The sequence below is a fragment of the Hylobates moloch genome, unplaced genomic scaffold (assembly GCF_009828535.3).
Source record: "Hylobates moloch isolate HMO894 unplaced genomic scaffold, HMol_V3 SCAFFOLD_15, whole genome shotgun sequence".
Taxonomy (NCBI): domain Eukaryota; kingdom Metazoa; phylum Chordata; class Mammalia; order Primates; family Hylobatidae; genus Hylobates; species Hylobates moloch.
The window spans coordinates 95946051-95966199 of NW_026652290.1; the positions used below are offsets into that span (position 1 = coordinate 95946051).

At 50.5% G+C, this 20149-nt stretch overlaps 1 protein-coding gene across 6 annotated transcripts in view; it reads right to left on the bottom strand.

The window, feature by feature from the left end:
- Nucleotides 1-20149, bottom strand: part of CELF5 (CUGBP Elav-like family member 5) — a 74753-nt gene that overhangs the window by 37847 nt on the left and 16757 nt on the right. For all 6 annotated transcript variants that reach the window (XM_058428204.1, XM_032178952.2, XM_058428207.1 and 3 more), the window contains exon 2: nt 8461-8543. In XM_058428204.1, the coding sequence (XP_058284187.1) occupies nt 8461-8543 (83 nt within the window). The remainder of the gene's footprint in view (nt 1-8460; nt 8544-20149) is intronic.

The window sequence follows — 20149 nt, forward strand, 5'->3', positions numbered from 1 at the left end:
CCAAGTCGTGACAACCGCAAATGTCCACAGACAGCAGCCAATGTCCTGGGGTGGGGGGCAGGATCACCCGGTAGAGACCCCTCCTTACCTAACCTAACCCCCTTCGTTAGCTGACAGAGACTCCCGCGAGTTGCTACTCAACAGCACGCTGGGCATGTTCTGGCCTCCACATCTTGGTAAGTTTTGTCCCCACTCACCCCCATCTCCACCTCCACCTGTCAAAATCCTTCCATCTCCCAACTCATTCCAAACATTCCCTCCTTCGAGAAGCCACCCTGTCTGCCCTTCGCTAAATCGTCCACACAGGCTGCCTGCTTCTCCCTCAGGGTGCTGTCCCTGGGTCACCCTGACATTTGGCCATTGGTTCTGTGGTCACCCCTGGAGTGCGTTAGATGGTGGCTCCCCAAAAGATAAATCCAGGCTGGGCACAGTGGCTCACGTCTGTCATCCCAGCACTTTGGGAGGCCGAGGCAGGAGGATCGCTTGAGCCCAGGAGTTCAAGACCAGTCTGGGCCACATAGCAAGACTCCATCTCTACAAAAAATAAAAAATTAGCCAGGCGTGGTGGTGTGTGCCTGTAGTCCCAGCTACTCAGGAGGCTGAGGCAGGAGGATCGCTTCAGCCTAGGAGGTCAAGGCTGTAAAGAGCTATGATTGCTACACTGCACTCCAGCCTGGGCGACAGAGCAAGACCTTGTCTCTAAAAAATAATACTAAAAATAAAAAAATTAAATATGCATATATAATATATATATAATTTATTTTATATTATACATATATATATCCCCAAATCCTAGCCCTGGGGACCTGTGGATATGCCCTTATTTAGAAAAGAGGTCTTTTGCAGATGTAATTAAATGAAGGATCTTGAGATAAAATTATCCTGGATGTAGGCTGAGCCCTAAATCCAATGAGAAGTGTCCTTCTAAGAGAAAAGCAAAGGGACACAGACACAGGCCGGGCGCAGTGGCTCACGCCTGTAATCCCAGCACTTTGGGAGGCCAAGGCGGGAGGATCGCTTGAGGTCAGGAGTTCGAGACCAGCCTAGCCAACATAGGAAAACCACTGTCTCTACAAAAAAAAAAAAAAATTTTAAATCAAAAATTTAAAATTAAAAAATCACAGAGCTGGGCATGGTGGCTCATGCCCATAATCCCAGCACATTGGGAGGCCAAGGTGAGTGGATCACCTGAGGTCAGGAGTTGGAGACCAGTCTGGCCAACATGGTGAAATGCCATCTCTACTAAAAATACAAAAATTATCCTGGCTTGGTGGCGGGCACCTGTAATTCCAGCTACTTGGGAGGCCAAGGCAGGAGAATTGCTTGAACCTGGGAGGTGGAGGCCACAGTGAGCACAGATCGTGCCATTGCACTCTAGCCTGGAAAACAAGAGCAAAACTCTGTCTCAAAAAAAAAAAAAAAAAAAATCAGCCAGGTATGGTGGTGTGCACCTGTGGTCCTAGCTACTTGGGAGGCTGAGGTGGGAGGTCGAAGCTGCAGTGAGCAATGATCATACCACTGCATTCCAGCCTAGGCAACAGAGTGAGATTCTGTCTCAAATAAATAAATAAAAATGGAGGCCGGGCACAGTGGCTCATGCCTATAATCCCAGCACTTTGGGAGTCCGAGGCAGGCAGATCATCTGAGCTTGGGAGTTCGAGACCAGCCTGATCAACATGGGGAAACCCCGTCTCTACTAAAAATACAAAAATTAGCCGGGCGTGGTGGCGCATGCCTGTAATCCCAGCTACTCGGGAGGCAGAGGCAGGAGAATCGCTTGAATCCAGGAGGCAGAGGTTGCAGTGAGCCGAAATTGCACCATTGCACTCCAGCCTGGGCAACAAGAGCAAAACTCGGTCTCAAAAATAATAATAATAATAATAAATAATAATAAAAATGGAAACAAACCAGATCGTTCCTCTGCTTGCTACTCTCCCCTGGTCCCAGTCTCCCTTGGAACAAAATTCAAGCTGCTCACTGTGGCAGTCCTGTCTCTGCTTCCTCTTCCCCCTCTCCTCCACCCACTCTCCCCCTCACTCCCCATCACTCTCTCTTCTTCACTCCTCTGACCTCAGTGATCCTCACATGCTTCGGGCATGGTCCAGCCTCGGGGCCTTTGCACTGGCTGTTCCCTCTGCCAGGAACGCCCTTCCTGCAGAGAGTGCACGGCTCCCTCATCTCCAGGCCATCTCTTCAGAGAGGCCTTCCCTGACCACCCTGTCTAAATGGAACTCCCGGCCAGGCACAATCTGGTGGCTCATGCTTGTAATCCCAGCACTTTGGGAGGCTGAGTTGGGAGGCTCGCTTGATCCCAGGAGTTCGAGACCAGTCTGGGCTATATAGTGAGACCCCCATCTCTGCAAAAAGTTTAAAAATTAGTGGGGCGTGCCATGAGCTATGATCGTGCCATGAGCTATGATCGTGCCACGAGCTATGATCGTGCCACGAGCTATGATCGTGCCACGAGCTATGATCGTGCCATGAGCCATGATCGTGCCATGAGCTATGATTGTGCCATGAGCTATGATTGTGCCATGAGCCATGATCGTGCCATGAGCTATGATCGTGCCATGAGCTATGATTGTGCCATGAGCTATGATCGTGCCATGAGCCATGATCGTGCCATGAGCTATGATTGTGCCACTGCACTACAACCTGGGCGACACAGCAAAACTTTGTCTCAGAAAAAAAAATAATAAGGCCAGGTGCAGTGGCTCACGCCTGTAATCCCAGCACTTTAGGAGGCCGAGGAGGGTGGATCACTTGAGGTCAGGAGTTTGAGACCAGCCTGGTCAACATGGTGAAACCCCATCTCTACTAAAAATACAAAAACTAGCATGGCATGGTGGCACATGCCTGTAATCCCAGCTACTCGGGAGGCTGAGGCAGGAGAATCGCTTGAACCCAGGAGGTGGAGGCAGCAGTGAGCCGAGATCACGCCACTGCACTCCAGCCTAGGCGACAGAGTTAGGCTCCGTCTCAAAAAAATAATTAATAATAATAATAATAAATGAAACCTCCACCCTGAATGATTGCTCTGAAAGTCCCCCCATTTCTTATCTCAGTGTTGTCCTCACTGGCTTGCTTATTTTCTGTTTGTATTCTATCCTCATTCTGCCATAAGTCAGATGCTCAGTAAACGCTGAGTGAACGAAGGGGTTTGGAGGACTCAGCCCAGGGACTGCCCTCGAGGGGCTCCCAATCTGGGGAAGTCAGAGCCAGACACAGACACCCCCAGCCCTGAGAGGTCAGGGATGAGCAGAAGGAGGAGACGGCCGGGTGTTACCTTGAAAGTAGGGTAGAAATTCTCCAGGCAGGAGAGGCAGTTGCCCACGAGTACTTTAGGGGTGGGTACCCTGGCTGGGTCTTCAGTGTTTGGGGAGTGAGAAATTTTTAGAAACTAAGGATGGCCAAGGACCAGAATATAAGGGCTTAACAACTCCAAAAATAGTATCCACTTTGCGCCTTTCTTTTTTTTTTTTTTGAGACAGGACGGTCTTGTTCTGTCATCCAGGCTGGAGTGCAGAGGTGGGATCTTGGCTCACTGCAACCTCTGCCTCCTGGGTTCAAGTGATTCTCCTGCCTCAGCCTCCTGAGTAGCTGGGATTGCAGACCCCTGCCACCATGCCCAGCTAATTTTTGTACTTTTAGCAGAGATGGGGTTTCGCCATGTTGGCCAGGCTGGTCTCGAACTCCTGACCTCAGATGATCTGTTCGCCTCGGCTTCCCAGAGTGCTGGGATTACATGCATGAGCCACTGCGCCTGACCCACCTTCACATCTTTAAATCTTCTCTGCAGCCTGGTTAGGTGGAGAAAGTGCTACCCATATTGGAGATAAGGAAAACTGAGGTTTGAGGGGAAAGACGCTTGTTGAAGATTACACAGCTTGGGAGAGGGGAAGCTAAGATTTGAACTCAGGAGAACACAGAGGTGGAAGCAGAGAGGAGGCAACAAATGAGAGGGCAGGATGTGGGGTCCATGAGCTCTGGGGGCCAGGAGGAGGGAGGAGAAGAGGCTGATGCCCAGGGACTGAGGGAGAGAAACTGGTTCAAAAAAAGCAGTCGGGGGCAGCAGGCTCAATGGCTCACGCCTGTAATCCTAGCACTTTGGGAGGCTGAGGCAGGTGGATCACTTGAGGTCAGAAGTTCAAAACCAGCCTAGTCAATGTGGTGAAACCCCGACTCTACTAAAAATATAAAAATTAGCCAGGCGTGGTGGCTCATACCTGTAATCCCAGCTACTCAGGAGGCTGAGGCAGGAGAATCACTTAAACCCGCGAGGCAGAAGTTGCAGTGAGCTGAGATCAAGCCACTGCACTCCAGCCTGGGTGACAGAGTGAGACTGTCTCAAAAAAAATTGGGGGGTGTGCCATAGCCAGTTTGAGCCCCATTGGGTCTCGGGGGATGGGGACTGGGGGATGGCCACTCAGGAAGTGACCAGTCGCAGAACTGGTGATGGGAGTTTAGCATAGCGTGGGGTAAATAGTAGGTGCTTGATAAAAATTTGGTGGATGGATGGAAAGAAGTGTAGATGGGTGAATGGATGTGTGGGTGGATGGGAGGATAGATAGGTGGATGGATGTATACATGAATTAATAGAAGGATGGGTGGAAGAGTGAGTGATGAATGCGTGTATGGTTGGAAGGGTTGATAGATGGACAGATGAATGGATAGACAAGTGGGTGGATGAGTTATGGATAGATGGATGGATGAATGGATGGATGGGTGGGTGAATGGGTGGATGGATAAAAGGGCAAATGGGTGAACAGATGGATGGATAGATGGGTGGGTGGATAGATGAGTGAGTGACTCGATGGATGGATGTGTGGGTGAATGGATGGGATAGGAGTGTGTGGCTGGATGGGAGAATGGAGGGATGCATTATAGATGTGTGGGTGGGTGGGTAGGTAATGAGTAGATGGGTGAATGAATGCGTGGATGGATGGATGGATGGATGGATGGATGAACTGATGGGTGGATGGGTGGATGGATGGGTGGATGAATGGATAGAAGAATGGATGAGTGTGTGAGTGGATGGATGAAAGGGTAGATCAGTGGATGGATGGATAGATGGGTGGGTGGATGGATAGATGGATGGATGGATGGATGGATGAGTAGATGGATGGATGTGTGGCTGGAGGAGAGGATGGGTGGATGATGGATGTGTGGGTGGATAGGTGGATGAGTAGATGGATGAATGAATGGATGGATAGGCAGGTAGATGGGTGACAGGTAGGCAGGCATGTGGACACATGGGCAGATGGGTGATGGGTGGATGGAAGTGTGCATGGATGGATGGAAGCTATGAATTTATGGGCTGACCCAGGGAGAGTAGGCATGGAGAGAAGGACAGAGTCCCCTCAAGATAGATGCAGAGAAGGAGCTGCTGGTGATTGCAGCATCTCCTCATCTCAAAGTGGACTCAGATCCGGGACACCAGCCTGGCAAGAAGGGCATGAGGTTTCGTGGCTCTTGGTCCTTCCACCCTCTTCCACCTTCCCTCCTGGCTGTCAACAGAGTGCAGAGCTCAGTTTTGGCCCCCAACAGGAAAAGAACCAGTTCCAACATCCCTAAGGCCTCAGACAGTGGAATAGAGACTGGGTTTGTGTCTCAGTTACCTTCATCAGGGCAATGAGGACAAAGGAATGGGGGAGAAGTGCTTAGCTGGGGGGACTCCTTAGAAGTGTTGGTAAGTCTCCATGTATGTACAGATTTCCCTAGACAGAAAGACCAGAGCTTCCACCCAGCACCTGATGCCATGCAAAAACATGGTTCACTAAACTTAGATGAATTAGGAAACAGCACAGGGTCTGGAGTCAGACCATAAGGTCCAAATCCCCACTCTGCAGCTTGCAGGCTGCCTAACCTTGGACAAGTCCAGTATTGAGCTGGTTTATTCCTTGAGTTCCTCCCTCCACCTTTTCCCACCCTGCTCTGCATCCCTGGGCTCCTGGTGCTAGAATGTGGTGGAAATGATGGTGTGTAAGGCTAGGGCTTAAAGGGGACTGTGGCTTCTTCCTTGATCACTCTTTGGTTATGTGCTCTGGGGGAAGATGCCATGTTATGAGGAAGCTCAAGCAGTGCTGTGGAAAAGCCCACGTGGTGAGAAACTGAGGCCTCCTGCAACAGTCACTAGAGGGAGCCAGCTTGGAAGCAGATTCCTCAACCACAAACTCCTGCTGATATCTTGACTGTAACTTCCCTGAGCCAGGATCATGCAGCAAACTCAGTCCCAAATTCCTGACCCCTGGTAGCTGTGAAATAACAAGTGCTTATTGTTTGAAGTCTTTATTTTGGGGATAATTTGTTATGCAGCAATAAATAACTAATATGGTCCCTAGAACTCTGCTGTGCCCCTGGGACTGACCTGCCCTCCAGCTTCTGGTTGGTTTGATTTTTTGTTTGGTTGTGGGGTTTCTTTCTTTCTTTCTTTCTTTTTTTTTTTTTTTTTTTTTTTTTTAGCTTCTGGTTGGTTTGGGGAGGCACCAGCAGAAGATCCAAGATGAAGAGTGAATTCAGAGAATTTACCGCAGACTCTAGATCACTTTTGCCCATGCTGTTCCTTCTGCCTGGAGTGCCCTTCCATGCCACCTTTCAGGTTTCTTCTCAAATGTCACATCCTCAGTGAAGCCCTCCATTGAGCACTTTCTCTGTAGATTGCTGCCCCACCCTGCCCTGTTATTCTCTTCCAATGCTGAAGATCAGAAAGGTTAAGTCACTGGCTCACTGTCACACAGCAAGGATGGAGCTGAGCAATGAGCCCACAGATGTGGCCGCCAGACCCCACGCTCTAACTTGCACCACATAACACCCAAAAGAGCAGCTATCCATTCTTCAAGACCAAGCAGAGGCCACCCCCAGGCCCAGAGCCTTCCAATGCTCGTGGAGAATCAAGTCAAACTCATGCCACGACCTCGGGTCCCTGAAAGGCGCACGTCAGATTTCCTACAGTCAGCCAAGCACGAAGGCTACGAATGCCCTGATGTCCCTGGATGCTGAAAGGTCCTTGAGAATTCCAGAGGGAAGGGTGAGCTCCCTGCCCCAGAGCTCACAAGATGGGGTGCCATGGCTCACTGTGCTTCCTTCAGTCTCCATCAAGAGGCATGGCCTAGGGACCCGGATTGGCTGGCTCAGGGGGACCACTCATCCTTCACTGGGGGCAGGGGCCTCCTGCCCACTCAAAGAGGACAAAGCTGACCAGGAGAGACTCGTCAGGCTAGGCATGCTGGCTCACACCTGTAATCCCAGCACTTTGGGAGGCCGAAGCAGGAGGAGCGCTTGAGCCAGGAGTTCAGGATCAGCCCGGGCAATATAATGAGACCCCTTCTCTACCAAAATTAAAAAATTAGCCAGGTGTGATGGCATGCACCTACAGTCCCAGCTACTCAGGAGGCCGAGGTAGGAGGATCACTTGACCTCAGGAGGTGGAGGCTGCAGTAGTGAGCCATTGTACTCCAGCCTGGGCAACAGAGCAAGACTCTGTCTCAAAAAATAAAAATAAGGAGAGACTCATCAGAGACAGCACCCAGGCCAGCCTCCTCTGCAGACAGAAATAATGATCAAGAAGCCCCTGTGTTGGCCGGGCCCGGTGGCTCACATCTGTGATCCCAGCACTTTGGGAGGCTGAGGTGGGCAGATCACTTGAGGTCAAGAGTTTGAGACCAGCCCGGCCAATATGGCAAAACCCCGTCTCTACTAAAAATACAAAAATTAGCCAGGCATGGTGGCGTGTGCCTGTAATCCCAGCTACTTGGGAGGCTGAGGCAGGAGAATCGCTTGAACCTGGGAGGCGGAGGTTGCAGTGAGCCGAAATCACAACACTGCACTCCAGCCTGGGCAACAGAGCGAGACTCCATCTCAACAACAACAACAAAAGAAGCCCTTGTGTTAAGGAACTGTGGCTCCATTTGCACCATAAAGACAAGCGAGGAAAATCCTTTTCCTTTTTATAGTGAGAAGCAAGCATGGTCTACCTTATCCCCATGGTCCACACAGCCCTCAGCGACCAGCCCTGTCACCTCCCCTGCCCTTCCCGCCTTTCTTTCTCCACCTCCTCACTCTGTTCCAGCCACACGGGCCTCCTCCCTGTTCCTCCAACATGCCAGGCATGGTCCTGCCCCAGGACCTTGGCACTTGCTGTGCCCTCTGCCTGCTAATGCTTCCTTATCCTTCAGGTCTCAACCCAAAGACACGGACACACTGGGCCAGGTGCCCTTGTGCAGTATACAACCTGCACAACCACACACAACCACTCTGGTGTAAAATATAGAGCACGGCACACAGTAGGCACTCAATAAATGCACACTGTTATGATCATTTCTATCCCTCTGCTCCTCATACCTTTTTCTGAGTCCAGAGACGCACAGAATTCACAGCCAATCTCAGGAAGAGCCTTGGCTCCCACCCCAGGCTGAGAGCCATCCCCTGTCCCCTCCTCCCCAGACACCACACGGGACTCACTCCGGGCAAGGTCTTCTGCTCGTGCAGGGCAGTCTGAGCTTTGATGGCGGAATCCCTGGCACAGTAGGTGAGGAAGGCACAGCCTGGAAGGGAGAGAAACGGGGGTGTTAACAGAGCACAGGCACACCCATGGTCACAGCAGCACCACCCACAGTGGCCACTAGGTGGAAGCAACCCAAGCCTCCATCCACAGACGCATAGATTTACACAACCTGGTGCATCCACGCAACGGAGTATTATTCAGCCAAGAAAACGAAGGAAATTCTGACACAGGCTGCAACGTGGATGCACCTTGAGAATGTCACTCTCAGTGAAATAAGGCAGACACAGAAGGACAAATTCTGTGTGATTCCACTCCTAGGAGGTCCCTAGAGTCATCAGATTCACAGAGACAGAAAGTAAAATGGGGAGGTGCCGGGGGCTGGGGAGGGGAATGAGGACTGTTTCATGGGGACAGAGTTTCAGTTTGGGAAGATGAGAAAGTTCTGGAGATGACGGTGGTGATGGTTGCACAACCGTGTGAATGTGCTTAATACCACTGAGCTGTGCAATTTTTATTTTTACTTATTTATTTTGAGACGGAGTCTCACTCTGTCACCCAGGCTGGAGTGCAGTGGCGCGATCTCGGCTCACTGCAAGCTCCGCCTCCCGGGTTCATGCCGTTCTCCTGCCTCAGCCTCACGAGTAGCTGGGACTACAGGCGCCCGCCACTACGCCTGGCTAATTTTTTGTATTTTTAGTAGAGGCGGGGTTTCACCGTCTTAGCCAGGATGGTCCCGATCTCCTAGCCTCGTGATCTGCCCGCCTCGGTCTCCCAAAGTGCTGGGACTACAGGCGTGAGCCACCGCACCCGGCCTGAGCTATGCATTTAAAAATGGTTAAGATGGTACATTTTAAGTTGTGTATATCTTACTACAATTTCAAAAGATAAAAAGAGAAGAGGATGCTGAAGCCACCGTGTTTTGGGAGGGGACAGTCGAAGCAGCTCAGTGTTTTCCATCCCTTCCACCCCTGCACACACATGCACCCCCGCAAAGGGTGAGACCAGGAAGAGGCAGAGGAGGTCCAGCCATTAACAAAGTCAGTGGCTGAGCTCAGAAAAGAGAGGCTGAGAGCCCTGGACAAGGTGGAGTGAGGGCAGTGAGCAGAGGCGCTGCCCAGCAGGGAGGATGGGGAGGGCACTAGTGGTCCCAGAAAGATGGAAGAAGGCCTGGCCCTGGGATAGGAAGCAGTGGGCTCTGCCACTGACCAGCACTGTAGCCTTGGATCATGCACGCCCCCTCTCTGGGCCTCACTTTCCCCTATCAGAGGGAGAGGGGATGGTCTGAGAGGACCACAAGTTGGACCAGCCAATGGATGGGGGTGGAGCTTAAGAGGGTGTGGCATGGTGGCAGAAATCAGGACCAATCAGGAGAGGTGAGGGGCAGGGCTGGTCCCTGGAGTGGCCCAGCGTGAGGCTGTGATTGGATGACATTAGGGATGGGAGGCAAGGGGTGTGGCCAGCCCATAGCGTGGCCCAGAGTGAGGCTGTGATTGGGCAACATTAGGGATCGGAGCGTGGGAAGCGAGGGGCGGGGCCAGCCCTCCAGTGGCCCAGAGTGAGGCTGTGATTGGGCGACATTAGGGGTGGGAGACCAAAGACAGACAGAGACAGGAGACAAGCAAGTCAAGAGAACCTGCCCTCGCCCTGAAAGCCTAATTAGATCAAAAGTATTTTGAAAGACGTTTCCCCGAGGTGGGGTAGGGATTGCACACAGGAGGTCAGGGGTCCTGGGATGGACACAGGGGACTGAGTGGACCTGTTTGGGGACCTGTGAAATGAGACCATCGTTGGCTGCTCTGATGTTGTCAAACCCTCGGTTCCCTCTCAAACCCCGCCCCCTATGGTCCCTGGTCTCCCAGGGACACTGTACGGAGCTCCGTGGTGTCCACTTCTGCTCCAGGCAGGAGCTAGTTAAAGTGGCCACCTGCTGGTTGCTCCCACCACCTGGGGTGTGTGGTGGGGAGGGGGTAGGGAATCCGAAGGAATCCCACCCCATGTCCGAAAAGTCCCCTGGAACCCTGGGGGTACCAGGCAGAGGTGACAAAGGTTTCCAGCATTAAAAAAGAAAAGAAAAGAAAAAAAGTTTGTGGTAGGAATGTAAAATGGTACGGCTGCTGCAGAAAACAGTTTGACAGTTCCTCCAAAAACGAAACACAAAATTACCACGGAACCCAGCAATTCCAGTTCTGGGTGTATATTCAGAAGAATTGAAAGCAGGGACTCGAACAGAGATATTTGTATAACAATGTTGACAGCAGTAAGATTCACAGTCGCCGAAAGGCGGAAGCAACCTAGGCGTCCATTCACAGATGAATGGATCAATACAATATGGTCGACCCACACAGTGGAATATTATCCAGCCACAAAAAGGAAGGAAATTCTGATACCTGATACAACGCGGGTGAACCTTGAGAACACCATGCTCAGTGGAATAAACCAGACACAAAACGACAGACAGAGGTTTCAGAGGAGGACCACAGAGCCGTCAGATTCACAGAGACAGAAAGGAGGATGGGGGGTGCCAGGGGCTGGGGAGGGGGACGGGGAGTGAGTGTTTCACAGGGATACAGGTTCAGTTTGGGAAGATGAGAACATTCTAGAGGCCGGGCAAGGTGACTCTCGCCTGTCATCCCAGCACTTTAGGAGGCCAAGGCAGGAGGATCACTTGAGCCCAGGAGTTGGAGGCTGCAGTGAGCTATGATTGCACCACTGCAATCCAGCCTAGGCAACAGAGTGAGACACTGTCTCTAAAATAAAATAAAAATTCTGAAGACCAGATAGTGGTGATGATTGCAGAACAGTACGAATGTACTTAATGCCACTGAATTGTATGCTTAAAAATGGTTAAGATGGGCTGGGTGCGGTGGCTCACACCTGTAATCCCAGCACTTTGGGAGGCAGAGGCCGGTGGATCACCTGAGGTCAGGAGTTGAGACCAGTCTGGCCAACAAGGCGAAACTCCACCTCTACTAAAAACACAAAAAAATTAGCCAGGTGTGGTGGTGGGCACCTATTATTCTAGCTACTCAGGAGGCTGAGTCATGAGAATCGTTTGAACCTAGGCGGCAGAGGTTGCAATGAGCCGAGATCACGCCACTGCACTCCAGCCTGGGCAACAGAGCGAGGTGCTATCTCAATTTTAAAAAAATTGTTTTTAATGGTTAAGAGGGTACATTTCGTATTATGCATATATCACCGCAATAAACATTGTAATTGGGATATATTACCAACATACCCCTCTGAAAAGTGCAGAACATGTAAGCGTGCAATGTAACAAATGATTATAAAGCCCTACCACCATCTCTATGTATAGAAAGTGAGACCAGGCGCAGTGGCTCATGCCTGTAATCCCAGCACTTCGGGAGGCTGAGGCGGGAGGATCGCTTGAGCCCAGGGTGTGGAGGTTGCAGTGAGCTGTGATCGTGCCACCGCACTCCAGCCTGGGTGACAGAGTCAGACTGTCTCAACAACAAAAGTAGAAAGTGGCAGCCACCATGAAGCCACCAGAAGTACTAGTGTCCCCCACCCCACCACAACCCCCTCCATCCTGCAGGGGTAACCACCCCAGCTCTTGTGTTTGCCTTCATAATGGTGTCCCCACCATGTGCACATCACATATCAATGTGATTGAGTGCTTCCTGTTTTTGGAATTATATAAACGAAATCATAGCACAGGTCCACCCTTGCGTCCGGCTTCTTTCATTCAATATACAGTCAACAGCATGTGGTTGTGTGTATCAGGGGTGAGTTCCTTTTTGTTTCTGGGTAGTATTGTGTCCTATCAATATACTACAAATTGCTTATCCATTCTCCCGTGGGTGGGCATTTGGGATGTTTGCTATTTGGGGCAATTATGAATAAAGTTGCTCTGCAACAGTCTTGTCCAATTTTTTTTTTTTTTGAGACAGGGTCTTGCTGTGCTGCCCAGGCTGGAGTGCAGTGGTGTGATCACAGCTCACTGCAGCTTCCACCTCTCGGGCTCAAGTGATCCTCTGGCCTCAGCCTCCCAAGTAGCTGGGACCACAGTTGCATGCCACCACACCCAGCTATTATTATTATTATTACTATTATTATTAGAGATGGGGTCTTGCTATGTTGCTCAGGCTGGTCCTGAACTCTTGGGCTCAAGTGATCCTCCTGCCTTGGCTTCCCAAAGTGCTGGGATTATAGGCATAAGCCACTGCACCCAGCCTTGTCCATAGATAGATAGATAGATAGATAGATAGATAGATAGATAGATATGTATATCTATATCTATATATCTATATCTGTATCTATATATATATAGATAGATAGATAGATAGATAGATAGATAGATAGATAGATAGATACATATATAGAGAGAGAGACTGAGTCTCAATCTATCACCCAGGCTGGAGTGCAGTGGCGCAAACTCAGCTCACTGCAACCTTCCCCTCCTGGGTTCAAGCGATTCTCCTGTCTCAGCCTCCCAAGTAGCTTGGATTACAGCTGTCCACCACCACGCCCGGCTAATTTTTGTATTTTTAATAGAGACAGGGTTTCACCAGGTTGGCCAGGCTGGTCTCGATCTCCTGATCTCTAGTGATCCACCCGCCGTGGCCTCCCAAATTGCTGGGATTATAGGCGTGAGCCACCGCGCCCGGCCTTGTCTATATATTTTAATGCAAAAAGCATACCCAGAAGGGAAGTGCTGGGCATAAGACAGGCGCGTGTTTAACTTTCATCGATTCCTTCAAATCGTTTTCTGAAGTGGGTTGTGCCTATGTCGGGCTCTATTAGTGCTTCATCTTCACTAATGCTTGGTTTTTGCCAACCTTTTAAATGTTAGTCATTAAGGTGGGTGTGCAGTTGTATTTCATTGAGATTTTAATGCACCTTCCAAGAACTATTAACGAAGCTGGGCACCTTGTCACTTTGGGGGAGCTCTTCACAGAGTCTATGTGCTCATCTTTCCTGTTGTCGTTCTTGTATGTGATGGTCTATTCTTGATGTTTGTTTTCCGAATTTTATTCCCCAAGCTCTTCAAAAGAACTACACTAAGACAATGAGCCCTAAGGCCTGAGAGAAATCAGGTTTGATCGACAAGAAATTGGGCTGCAGGCAGATGTAAAATAAGGGTAAAAAACCTTCTTCCTAGGTTCCTTTTTTTTTTTTTTTGCTTGTGGACTCCTTGTCTGCAGGGTTTGGAGGGTGGTGGCCCTAGGAGGGTAGGGAGTGGGTAGGTGCCCTGAGCAACATTTAAGGCCGTCAGCCCCAGGGTCTGGGAGCTCTGCAGTGAAAGGGAAAGAAACACCACACACACACACACCCCACACACACGCACACACACACAGATGCATACACAGGCAAACACACGCACACACACACACACGCACAGATGCATACACACAAACGCACACACGCACACACACACAGATGCATACACATACCACACACACGCACAGATGCATACACACACACAGATGCATACACACACCACACACACGCACAGATGCATACACACACACAGATGCATACACACACCACACACACACACAGATGCATACACACATCACACACACACATGCACAGATGCACACACCACACACACACGCAGACAAGACACATGCACAACACACACACAGATGCATGCACACACCACACACTACACACACACGCACAGATGCATACACACACCACACATGAACACACATATGCAGACAAGATGCATGCACACACCACACACTACACACACACGTACAAACAGATGTATGCAGACACCACACATACATATATGCAGACAAGACAGATGCACACACACACTACACACACACACGCACAGATGCATACACACACCACATATGCACACATATATGCAGACAAGACGCATGCAAATACCACACACACACAAGCATAGATGCATGCACACACCACACACTACACACAAATCACGCACAACATGCCACACACACATGCACAGATGCATACACACCACACACTACACACACAATGCATGCACAACACACACTATGCACACAGATGCATACACACACCACACACGCACACACACGCAGACAAGACACATGTGCACCACACATAGATGCATGCACATACCACACACATCACACACAATGCATGCACAACACACTACACACACACTCATACACTGATGCATACACACACACGCAGACAAGACGCATGCACACCATACACACAGATGCATGCACAGCACACACACACAGATGCATGCACACACGACACACTACACACAGATGCACGCACACACCACACACTACATACACATACAATGCATGCACACCACACACACTACACACATACAGATGCATGCACACACCACACACTACACACAATGCAATAATTCATGCACACCACATACACCACGCACACACACATACTGCATGCATACCACACACACACACACACACACACACTCGCACGCACAGGCCCATGCACACGCCACACACAGACGCATGCTCACAAAAGCCCGTCTTGTCGCTGTCCCTGGTGCTGAAAATCTTCCTTATGGCTTCCGTGATCTCTTAGCCCAATCTCTTCTTGGCCTCTTTGCTTGTCGTTTCTAGCTGGTGAAAATGCGTAATGTTTACCCACCCCTGGATAAATAGAGCTTTGATTCACAGTTCCTGTTATGGGCTGAATGTGCTTCTCCCCCTCTCCAAATTCATAATTTGCAGTCCTAATCCCCAGGACCTTCGAATGTGACTTTATTTGGAAACGGGGTCATTGCAGATGGAATTAGTCAACATGAGGTCATCAGGGTGGGCCCTGATCCAATAAGACTGGTGCCTTATAAAAAATGGAAAAATAGACACAGAGACACGCACAGGCAGGGGGACGTGAAGATGGAGGCGGAGATGGGACGATGCCTTTACAAGACAAGGAACTCTACAGGGGAACGGCCTGGAATAAACACCCCCTCATAGCCTCAGAAGGAACCAGCCCTGCCAACACCTTGATCTCGAACTTCTGGCCTCTAGAACTGAGCAAAAATAAATTTCTGTTGTTTAAGCCACCCTGTCTGTGGTGTGTGGTTACGGCAGCGCCTACAAACTCGTACAGTACCCCATCAGCACAGACGTGCAGTGATGTTAATGAAGTCCATTGGGCCAGGTGTAGTGGCTTACACCTGGAATCCTGGCACCTTCGGAGGCCGAGGCAGAAGGATCGCTTGAGCCCAGGAGTTCAAGACCAGCCTGGGCAACGTAGTGAAATTCCATCTCTACAAATAATTTTAAAAATTAGCTGGGTGTTGTGGCATGTGCCTGTGGTCCCAGCTACTCAGGAGGCCAAGACAGGAGAATCACTTGAGCCTGGGCAGTCGATGATGCAGTGAGGCATGATTGCGCCACTGTGCTCCAGCCTGGCTCCAGCCAAGGTTTTGCAACATAGCAAAACCTTGTCTCAAAAAAATTCCATTGATATTTAATGTTAATAAGCTTATACTCAGAAAAAATTTAAAAACAAACACACACATACACAAATACCCCAAAACAAAATTAAAAACCAAAGAAAAAAAAGAAAAAACTGAAAAAGAAAAGAATAAGCTTATACTCTATAGTAACTCATTTAATACTCATAGTAGCCCCTATGAAGTAGCTGCTGGCGTTGTTCTCATTTTACAGATGAGAGATGGGGACACAGAGAGGGGAAGTGGCTTGCCGAAGGTCACACAGGTGGTAAGTAGAATGTCCAGGCTTTATTATTATATTATTAGAGATGGAGTCTCGCTCTGTCACTCAGGCTGAAGTGCAGCAGCACCATCTCAACTCACTGCAACCTCCACCTCCCAGGTTCAAATGACTCTCTTGCATCAGCCTCCTGAGTAGCTGGGATTACAGGTACCTGCCACCAAGCCCAGCTAATTTTTTTTTTTAGATGGAGTCTTTCTCTGTTGCCCAGGCTGAAGTACAATGGCACAATCTCGGCTTATTGTAACCTCCGCCTCCCGAGTTCAAGTGATTCTCCTGCCTCAGCCTCCCAAGTAGCTGGGATTATAGGTGCCTGCCACTGTGCCTGTCTAATTTTTGTATTTTTAGTAGAGACAGGATTTTCACCATCTCAGCCAGGCTGATCTTGAACTCCCGACCTCATGATCCACCCACCTCAGCCTCCCAAAGTGCTGGGATTACAGGTGTGAGTCACTGCACCAGCCATTTTTTTGTGTTTTTAGTAGAGATGGAGTTTCACCATGTTGGCCAGGCTGGTCTCGAACTGCTGACCTCAGGTGATCCGCCCACCTTGGCCTCCCAAAGTACTGGGATTACAGGCATGAGCCACTGCGCCCAGCCAATTTTTTTTTTATTTTGTAGTAGAGACGGGGTCTCACCATGTTGGCCAGGCTGGTCTTGAACTCCTGACCTCAAGTAATCCACCCGCCTCAGCCTCCCAAAGCACTGGGATTACAGGTGTGAGCCATTGTGCCCGGCCAAATGTCGAGGGCTTAAATCTAGGTAGTCTAGCTCCGCAGACCATGCACTAACCACTGAGATCCACTGCCTGGTGTTTGCATCTTTTCCAAAATTCTCCCCCGAGGAATATGAGGAAGAACACAGCCTCTTGGCGTACCTGCTTCCCTAGAAATAATCTTCAAATAGTGCCACCTTGGGCCGGGCGTGGTGGTTCATGCCTGTAATCCCAGCACTTTGTGAGGCCAAGGCAGGTGGATCACCTGAGGTCAGGAGTTTGAGACCAGCCTGCCTAACATGGTGAAACCCCATCTCTACTAAAAATACAAAAATTAGCCGGTCCCAGCTACACGGGAGGTTGAGGCAGGAGAATTGCTTGAACCCGGGAGATGAGGTTGCAGTGGACCGAGGTAGCGCCATTGCACTCCAGCCTGGGCAACAGAGGGAGACTCTGTCTCAAACAAACACACAACAACAACAAACTAGTGCCATCTTTCTCAGAAACATGGAGCTGGAGCAAATGCTGAGGGCCCTGTGGATCCCATTTCAATTGTGAGAGCTCTGGTGGGTTGCATCCTAGACCCAGAGGGACCCCCTGAAGGAAGCCTCAGCCCGAGCCACAGCTTATCCCCCACCCACGCCAGGTGAGCCTCTCACCATGTCTCAGCCCCAGCCACTTCCACCCCACACACCTGCCCCAGACGGCAAGGGCACCAGAGCCAAGTGTGCAGCCTCCCTGCAAACCTGGAGAGCCTTGGCGTTCTGGAGCGGGTAGACAGGGAATGCCCACCTGGGATCAACGGTTCAGAATGCTCAGTGACTGGCAATCTGCACCCACCCTATCTTCAAAGCCTGGACAAAAACTGATCTTTAGGCCGGGCATGGTGGCTCACGCCTGTAATCCCAGCACTTTGGGAGGCTGAGGCGGATGGATCACAAGGTCAGGAGATCGAGACTATCCTGGCCAACACAGTGAAACCCCATCTCTAGTAAAAATACAAAAAAAAAAAAAAAAAAATTAGCTGGGCATGGTGGCTCATGCGTGGTGGTTCGTGCCTGTAATCCCAGCTACTCGGGAGCCTGAGGCAGAAAAACTGCTTCAACCAGGGAGTTGGAGGTTGCAGCGAGCCAAGATTGTGCCACTGAGCTCCAGCCTGGCGACAGAGCAAGGCTCCGTCTCAAAAAAAAAAAAAAAAAAAAAAAACAAAAAACTGATCTTCAAGTTCGTAGACAATGCACTGCACCCAAATCTCTCAACACCCAAGGGTATATCGGGGACCAAGGTGGGGGATCCTTGGGGAACATGAGATATGCTCAATGGAAAAGTTTCTCCAGCCCAGGCAGCTGGGGACCTCAGCCCGAAAGGACACTCCAGTCTCCAGCCCAGGAAAATGCTCTTTTTCGGGAAGTGATTCTCTGTGGTCCTCCTGCTAGCAGGAGGCAGAGCCTGACGCTCCTCTCCCCTCCACACCCTATGTGGTCAGCCCGGGCCAAGAGAAGGGCAGGGCTGGGGACGCTCTGAAGGCAGGCTGGTTCTGCTTGGAGAGGGCTTCCTGAAGGATGCTTCTTGGAGCTGGGGCCATAGAAGAAGAGCCTGCCTGGTGTGTGGGACATAGGTTTTCAGAAGTGTGTGGTAGGGCTGGGCGCAGTGGCTCACGTCTGTAATCCCAGAACTTTGGGAGGCCAAGGCAGGTGGATCACCTAAGGTCAGGAGTTCAAGAGCAGCCTGGCCAACATGGTGAAACCCCCTCTCTACTAAAAATACAAAAATTAGCTGGGTGTGGTGGCGCATGCTTGTAGTCCCAGCTACGTAGGAGGCAGAGGCACGAGAATGACTCTTGAACCCGGGAGGCAGAGGTTGCAGTGAGTTGAGATTATGCCACTGCATTCCAGCCTGGGTGACAGAGTGAGACTCCATCTCAAAAAAAAGAAAGAAAGAAAAAGAAAGGCCAGGTGCAGTGGCTCATGCCTGTAATCCCAGCACTTCGGGAGGCAGAGGCGGGTGGATCATTTTAGGTAAGGAGTTCAAGACCAGTCTGGCCAACATGATGAAACCCCATCTCTACTAAAAATACAAAAATTGACTGGGCATGGTGGTGTGCACCTATAATTCCAGCTACTCAGGAGGCTGAGGCAGGAGAATCACTTGAACTTGGGAGGCAGAGGTTGCAGTGAGCTGAGATCTCGCCACTGCGCTCCAGCCTGAGCAACAGAGCAAAACTCTTGCCTCAAAAAAAAAAAAAGTGTGTTGCAGGAGATGGGGGATGCCATTGGAGGGGACAGATGAGGGTGAAACAGGCAAAGAACTGTTGGACTGATGTCAAGGGCAGTGGGGAGCCATGGAAGGTGTTTGAGCAGGGGTTGGGCACAGTCAGAGGTGCAGGAAAGAGCCTCCTGGGGCCAGCACGAAGAAGGGACTGGAGTGCAGGACAGAAGGCTGGAGGCCAGCGAGGGGGCAGAGTCAAGGTCAGGATGGAAGAAGGTGAAGACTGAACCAGGGGGCCGTGGGGACAAAGACAGGAAAATCTAAGGCAGGGCTTTGGTAGGGGACGAGGGGAGGGGAGGGAGGAGGCAAGGATGGCTGGGATGCACTTGGATGGTGGGGTGTGAGGATGTAATGGGTTGAATGGTGGCTCCCTGAAAAAGAGCTACATCCATCCAGAACCTGAGCAACATAGTGAGACCCCAACTCTACTGAAAAAAAAAAAAGTTAGTCGGGCATGGTGGCTCACATCTGTAGTCCCAGGTACTCGGGAGGCTGAGGCGGGAGGATGGCTTGAGCCCAGGAGTTTGAGACGAGCCTGGGCAACATAGTGAGACCCCAACTCTACTTAAAAAAAAAAAAAGTTAGTCGGGCATGGTGGCTCACATCTGTAGTCCCAGGTACTCGGGAGGCTGAGGCGGGAGGATGGCTTGAGCCCAGGAGTTTGAGACGAGCCTGGGCAACATAGTGAGACCCCATCTCTAGTAAAAATTAAAAACAATTAGCCGGGCATGGTGGCGCACACTTGCAGTCCCAGCTACTCGGGAGGCTGAGGCGGGAAGATTGCTTGAGCTCAGGAGTTTGCATCAGCCTGGGCAATGTAGTGAGGCCTTGTCTCTAATAATAAAAAAAAAATTAGCCGGGTGTGGTGGTTCACACCTGTAGTTCCAGCTACCAAAGAGGCTGAGGCGGGAGGATCCCTTGAGCCTGGGAGGTTGAGGCTGCAGCAAGCTATGATCACACCACTGCACTCCAGCC